Below are 7,681 nucleotides of genomic sequence, written 5' to 3' on the forward strand. Positions count from 1 at the left end.
TTGAAGGCTTTGCTGGAGAGGCCAGTGGGGCTGGGGACAGAGCCTAATCAATGGCTCACACCCAGGGTCTGTGAGGAGGCTGGACGCCGAAGCCAGCTCCCTGAGAACGAATTACTCACTGAAAGGCCTTTGGGTTCAGGTTTGATTCCTTTATTCATTTAAGTGGGTTCCACTGGAGTTGTAAGGATTAAAAAAAAAACGCAAGGCATTTTGGGTAACACTATGCAAATTATCCTAAAGGCAGTGGCAGTGAGGCTGATGCTCTCGCAGGGCAAAACGTCAGCCTTTGTCTAAGTTGCACAGTATCCCTGGGGGTGGGGGAACGGAGACCCTCCATGTATAGACACACGGTAGTCCCACCCAGCCACTGAGGGACACTGCGCACCTGTGTAATCCCCCCCACCCCCCATGTAGGACATCGCCTGTGCCCCACACAGCTTTCAGACTCTGCCCAAGCAGGAGGCCAGCGATTGACTTTGGGAGAAGCTGAACAACAGCGTTAATTGGTTTGGCCTGTACACAAATACGCTAGGATTTGGGCTGTATATTTACACTGAACCCCACATGCTGAGGACTCCATGACAACACTGATGAGAGGATCACATCCATTTACAAAGCTCCATGGCCAGCTCCTTCTCACACCCCTGGGTGCTTGTCTGCACCCGGATCAGTAGCCGTTGGGGAGGTCCACATTGTCCCCTCCCCCAGGGTCCAGAACCCCATAGGCGAAGTGTCCCTTCTGCACCCGCTAGGGGAACACACACTGTGACCCATACGCCCTTAAGGGAGTCTTGGCCACACCAAGCAACTCCACAGCCTCTTCCCCACTCCCTTCTAGCTAGCTGATCCTTAGCAGCAGCATCTCCCCTTTGCAGGCTGCTCTGCACTGCTGTCCTCTGAGCAGCACAGCCCCAAAGGACAGTTATTTTTAACGCTGCCACGCACAGTTCTCAGAGGTCACATTCCCTCAGGGCTGTGGAGATAAATCTCTCACACTGACATTTTTTTTCTTTGCAGTATTAAGCTCTTTTGTTTTTCAGGGTGGCATTTGATTTTATGCTTATCACCTAGAAACAAGTCTCTCTCCGTCCGGCTCCTGCAGGGATGGGATGGAGTTCAGAAAGGGAACCCCGAGGATGTATCCCAGGAAAGACTTTCAGACCGGCAGATGGCTCAGGCTGTTGAGCACCGCCCCAGAGGGAAGGGGTGAGAACCCCATCCATCCCGTGGGATGTTTAAAGCCACTAGAGAATGCGTGTTCGGGAACAATCCTGTCCTGGCCCCAGGGAGATGGTCTGGGTCAACTAACAGGCCTTTTCCATACAGTCCAGGTTGGTCCAAAAGGAATCAGCTGACACCTGATGTATGACAAAGTGGCTGCTCTATGTTCCTTTTTCTCTTGGGCGGTATGTGGTTTAAGACCCTGCTGAACCCCTCCTGATGCCAGGAACCTTCTCTCCACGTGCACTGCAAAGCCATCAGGATGCTCAAGGAGTGAAAGAAGGGATTTCAGTTACATCGTGTCTCACTGCACAGTGACACTTCACCCCGCACACAGGTGTAATCAGTAGGAACCCATTTAGAAACTCCACGGTTTTACCTAGAGAACAAAGATAGCTGCCAATTCAGCCAACATCTCCAGAGGGGGGAGCTACATGGGGTTCAAGGTAACCATGGAACCTGTTGGTGGGGATACTCCTCTGGTGTTCCCTCTTCCTTGTTTTCTTCCAGTGCAGAGTCAGGGATTGTGTAGGAAGAGGAGCTGCTCTTTGATTTATGTATGTCTGAGGGCTCCTTAGGTAATTCCTCAGGCTGAGAACAAGTAAAAGAGCTGCATCTTACAGCTGCTTTGGATTTTCTTCAGCATTGGGAGAAGGGCATCATGTGGACTCTCTGAACAGTCTGCATCTCTTGTGGGTGGGGAGCAGAGAGCCCCCAAAAAGGAGAGGCAAAGGAATGAGTCTTTGTAATCCTGCCAAGCAGTCCCTCGGTGCCAGCTTATCTAGCTGTGCCAATGTTCCTGTACTGGCACATGAGAAGGTGCTTAAAGGTCTTCTTGAAAGTGGCATTACAGAGGGCATAGCAGGCTGGGTTGATGGTGCTGTTGACGTAGCAGAGCCAGTACCCAATAGACCACACTGTCTCGGGTACGCAGGTCTCGCAGAAGGTGTTAATAAGGACCATGACATTGTAAGGAGTCCATGTGAGAATGAAGGCAAGCAGGATGGCGAATATGGTTCTGGTGACTTTTTTCTCCCGGGCTGCCATCTGACGCTTCTTCCGCACCTGACTCCTGGCAATGCTAGCAAACTTCCTGGCAACATTGGCTGGGCGATTGTTTGAGAGGGTGTTGGCCCCTGTCTTAGCTGGGACAATCTCAATGGCTGTGACGCATTCAGTACCAGTTTGCTTGGTGACAATCTTAATCTTGGACCACTTGGAGGTCGGGTTAACCCGCGGGGGGGCAGGGCTCTGCCCTTGCCCAGCTGGTAAGATTTCTGCCACCTGTTTCTCTTTTGTGGTCTGGGTGATGCTGACTGTGCTGGATTCATTGGAGGTCTCCTTCTCCTCTTGCTGACCTGCAGCCTCTGTCTGTGCTAAGGGTTGGTCCTCCACTTTACCATTCCTCACCTCCTCCTTCACCTCCAGCGCCCTCTTGGGAGAGTTGTTGTTGTTCTGTTTGATCAGTGGGCTCTTAAAGAAGCTGAGTGGCTTAGTCTTCTTCTCCTTCTTGCCCTCGGGCTTGTGCCTCCTCACTCTGCTCCTGCTGGCCAGCGAGATGTGAATGTACAGCACAGTCATGATGACCACCGGGAGGTAGAAAGCAGCGATGGCCGTGCCAAAGGTCACAGCCGGATTAGATAGGAACTGGATGTAGCACTCCCGCTCCGGGACTGTCCTCTTCCCAACGATGAACTGCCAGAACAAGATGGCAGGTGCCCAGAGAACAAAGGACAATATCCAAGCTGCTGCAATCATCAGCCCTGCCATTTTGGTGGTCCTTCGAGCCGGGTAGGTCAGGGGCTTGGTGACACAGAAGTACCGGTCAAAACTGATGATGAGTAAGTTCATGACAGAGGCGTTGCTCACCACATAGTCCAGCGCCAGCCAGAGGTCACACACCACGGCCCCCAGCGGCCAATAGCCTTTGATGATATAGACGGTGTAGAGGTTCATGGAGAAGACCCCGATGATCAGGTCAGCACAGGCCAGGCTGAAAAGGAAGTAGTTGTTCACAGTCTGGAGCTGGCGGTTCACTTTGATGGACAGCATGACCAGGATGTTCCCCACCACAGTGACCAGGCTGAGTGAGCCGGTTACCGTGGCAATGAAGACCAGCTCCACTGTTTTGTACTGGTTGGAAGGATGCTGCATGTCCCCTTCAGATCGGTTGCCATTGGTGAAGTTGTCATAGGTAAGGTTGGCCATCTTCATCTGCCAGGGCTGAGCAGAGAGGTTATGCATGGATTCTGCAGTGGGGAGGGAGAGAAAGGAAAAATATGACACATAGGCACCCTTCTCCCTTCTGCCTTCTTGCTTCTGCAGTTGTGGTCTCCTTTAACCAAGTTTCCTACGAGTTTAACCGTATTTTTCTATGTATGTTGTCTCTGGTTTTGCAAAAAAGGATGGGACAGTTTTATCCCCTTCTCCCTAATTTTCTCTCTCCTATCACCCCCAGACCTCTTCCCATATCCTCTAGCTCCACGGTGATACCCTTTTTGGCCCCGACTATTAGACTTTTTAAAACAATGGAGATTCATCAGCAGAGCTGTATGAGAGGAGCCCAGGGCTGGAATAACAGGAGGCTCTGGGTTAGGACTGAGATGTATGAACAGAGCTGTGTGTGAACAGCCCAGGGCTGGAATAGCAGGGGGAAGAATAATGGGAGAGGAGCAGGAATGCTGTAGGTCAGGACTGAGGCATGTAGACAGGGCATCTTGGTTTTCATAGGCCTTTCTTCTTATTATATCTATATTAATGAGCCGGGGAAATGATGCAGAATTAAGTCAAGAGGAGGACAAATTTTGCTCACTTATACCCCTTATACTCCATTGGCTTTCCTGGGATGGTACCAATGTAACTAGCAGCAGAACAGGTCCAATCCCCTTCTTGCATGCTGCACCCAGAGGAATGGAGTGAATTCAGGCCTCTTTCCCTTGCTCACAACCTGGAGAAAAGACTCTTGTTGCCTCCCCATAACTGAAGTTGTAGCTGAAAAGAAGCCACTGTGAGAGAGTGGAGGGAGAGTCTGGGTTGAGTGAGCGATTGCACAGCCTGAGCAGTCGTGTCTCTTTAAACCTCAGCATTTTCCCAGGCCAATGTTGTTTTTAGCTAATGCTTGAAAATCTCATTGTGCTGTACCATTCCCATCTGCCCCTGCAGCCCTCTCCACAGGAGCTGTTCATGGCAGCAGTTTGTGTTCCAAAGCGGAGCAGCCTTGGAAGCATCTCTCGGCTTTGTTTTTAATCATTGCATGAGATTATGGAGACACAAAAAGCTCCAAAGGGAAGCTCTAAAGAGTGAAGCCAAAGGAAGGGTCCAGCTAACAGAGCTCCCAGCCCATACTCGAGGCGTTTGCTATGGAAATCCTGCCCTCTGCTGTCTGCTTCTTGTACTGTGCTGGGTGACTCACCCTGAAAGGGCCCCTGCTCCCTGCAAGACACTGATGGGGCTACATGGATTCCGTGGGGAAATGAAGCAGAGTGAGAATGGCTCGGTGGGGTAAGAAGCTGCAGCAGCTCCTCTTTTGTGGCAAGGCAAAGCAGCAGGTTCAGGTCTCCTTGTGCTTCCTGTCCAGCTGAAACACCATTTTCAGCCGGTGTTTTACCAGATCTCAGGAGAGTGATGGAAACTGATGGTGAATGCAGGAAGTTTGGCCTTCTCTCTGAACAGCCCCGCTACCGTTCAGCCCAAGATTTTAAAAGGGAATTGGGTGCTTGTGAAAGGGGCCAACCCAACAGCCATGGAAGTGAACACAGACAGTGTTTATCTAAAAGACAGGTCCAGCCTGGGCAGCAGCTGAGCAACCTTCCTCTCCATCTCCCCACTGGCCACTGATGTTCTTCAATCCTCAGGAGCGGTGCAGTCCAGGGGGTTGTACAACCCTGTTCACTGTAGCAATTCTAGTGGCCTTAAGCCAGCTCCCCGGCCAGGGCAATGGTGAGCACTGGGCTGTCGTGTATATGTCACTGCCTCAGGTGTGTCCCTGTCTCATGTGGAACAGCGGGAGGGAGAGCGGGTGCAGGGAAGAGAAAGAGGATCGCTAGGCCTTCGTGACCCCACAGCAGACCCAAACAAAATAATGGGCTATATCAGGGCCTGGCATCCTGGGAAAGCTTATGCTGGGGTGTGGGGAGAACTCACGTGGGTCTCCAACAGCAAATGGCTCCTTCTGGAAAGCAAGACCTGGAAGAGAGACAAGAGCAGACCCCTGATCAGGTAATGAGAGTGTGATCTGCAGCACTGAGAAGCCCCTTTAGGAGATACGGCATCTGGGACGAGCTCTGAACATCAGCGTGTATCCAGCAATATTCACTGTCCAACAAATGGCTGAGCACCTGCCCCCCTAGGCGCACCCAGGCAGTAGGGTGGTCAGAGAGGCAGCTGATGTTCAGCAGGCTCAGTCTATAAGAGGCCAGGCGGAAGGATGAGGCCTGCTGGGCAAGGGATTCCTGGAGCTACAGTCCATGTGCAGTTTCTTGCCAGACGGCTCAGTAGGGGGAGGCTGCAGGGCTTGGATGAGAGATTCTTTGAAGTCTATCATAAAAATATGTTAATTAAAGCCCTGGGCCTAATGTAAGTGTCAAACCTGCCGAGCTGCATCCTTTCCCCTCTTTGAGGCAGGGCAGGGTGGGAGCAGCACAGAGTGGGGCTGGAATGCTGGTACTCCCACTGAATCGCCAGGCCCAGCTGAGCATCCCACCAAGTGACAGGTCTACATTGCAGCTGGGAAGGTCCTCCCAGCACAGGTAGATAGACACTCATCTGCTCAAGCTAGTGCACTAAAAATAGCCCGGTGGCTCAGCAGCCCCGGTGGCGGCTTGGGCTAGCCACCCAAGTACATACCCAAGGGCTCGGGCAGGACTGGACTCAAGCGCCTAGCCTGGGCTGCCGGCTGTGCCATTGGGCCACCGGGCTATTTTTTTGCACATTAGCTTGAGCAGTGCTAACGTGTCTGCCTGCCTGCATTGGCAAGCCCCTCCCAGCGGCTGTGTACACATCCCCAAGGCAGGTTAGTCACCAGGGGCTGACCAGCCAGGCAGTATGCCAGCACCGGAGTGACAGACCAGACTGCCAGTGGGACTGAGCATGAGCCACACCTGTGCCCCAAAGGGTCAAAACCTGTGTGAACTGGAGAGGGTCTACCTGTCTCATGCTAGAAGTACAAGTGCTCCCTGATCGTCTGCTGCATCCCCCTCCACATAGCACATCACCCCATGGCCTGCCTGATCCTCTCTCATCAAGGTCCCCCCCCAGCAGCTGCTCCCCAACATCGGTCTCTCCCATAACACTCCTGCTCCTCATGCCTACTGACCCCCTCTATGCTTTCTGACATCCACAAGTGAAGTCTAACAAGATGCCCCCACACAATCCTCATCATGCTCTTGTAACATGCAGGAACCATGCAGAGTCCCAGCCACAGAGGGGGCTGAATGCAGCTCTCCCCATCCTCTCACTGCACAGACACAGGGTACCCACCATAGGTACCAGGGGCCTTTCACTCCCACACTGCACTCCCTGTCCCCCAGGAGAAACCCAGGGATAGGGGCTGCACCTGGGCAGAGCTGCATTTAACCCCCTGGCCCTGGTACAGAATCTTGCTTGATGTCTGATTTTCAGAGTCTCATGAGCAAATAGAACTAATGAGCCAGTCACTTGGGATACGTCTACACTGCAGTCAGACACCCCCCCACCCCACCCCCCCACCCCCCGCTGGCCTGCGCCAGCTGACTCAGGCTCCTGGAGCTCCAGCTGCAGCCTGAGCACTGGGACACTCCCACCTTGCAGGGTTCTAGAACCTCACCTCCAGCCCAAGCCTGAGCATCTACACTGGTATTAAACAGCCCCTTAGCCCGAGCCCATGTTAGCGGGCGTGGGCCAGCTGCTGGTTTTTAATTGCAGTGCAGGCATACCCTGAGTGACTAACTAATATCTGCACCTGATCAATAGTTCACTAAGGAGTGGATCCGCTGCAGTCTGATTAACCCAACCAAGATTCACCCTGGGCTGGGACCGTTGGCCTCACCCCACAGCTTAGTGTCAAGACCCTCCATTCTCTCCAACAAGCGACAGAGGGATTATCTAGCCCCGCCCCCACCCCCCCACTGGACAGCCTTGCCTGCACAGGGATTATCTAGGGTTACCTAGGGTTACCATATGTGGAGTGTCCCAAAAGAGGACACTCCACGGGGCCCCGGCCCCGCCCACGCCCCGCCCACGCCCACGCCCAAACTCCGCCCCCTCCCCCAAAAGTCCCCGCCCCAACTCCGCCCCCTCCCCTGCTTCCCGCAAACATTTGATTCGCGGGAAGCAGGCAGCAGGTAAGGTGGGGGAGGGAGGGAGGTGAGGCGGCGCGGCGCGGCCTAGTCTGGCCCCCTCCGGCGGCCGGCCCTGGCCCCGGCCTGGTTCGGCTCGGGCCCTGGGGTGCCGGCCCCGGGCCTGCCCCCGGCCGAGCACCCCC

At 53.8% G+C, this 7,681-nt stretch overlaps 1 protein-coding gene across 1 annotated transcript in view; it reads right to left on the reverse strand.

The window, feature by feature from the left end:
• Nucleotides 1-1,998: 1,998 nt before the first annotated feature.
• Nucleotides 1,999-7,681, reverse strand: part of CHRM4 (cholinergic receptor muscarinic 4) — a 37,955-nt gene continuing 32,272 nt past the window's right edge. Inside the window, exons 2-3 of the mRNA XM_024214489.1 lie at nt 5,365-5,406; nt 1,999-3,470 (exon numbers count right to left, since the gene is read on the reverse strand). Of these exons, the coding sequence (XP_024070257.1) occupies nt 1,999-3,470; nt 5,365-5,406 (1,514 nt within the window). The remainder of the gene's footprint in view (nt 3,471-5,364; nt 5,407-7,681) is intronic.

This window comes from Terrapene carolina, unplaced genomic scaffold (assembly GCF_002925995.2).
Source record: "Terrapene carolina triunguis isolate 2854851 unplaced genomic scaffold, T_m_triunguis-2.0 Scaffold96, whole genome shotgun sequence".
Taxonomy (NCBI): Eukaryota; Metazoa; Chordata; order Testudines; family Emydidae; genus Terrapene; species Terrapene triunguis.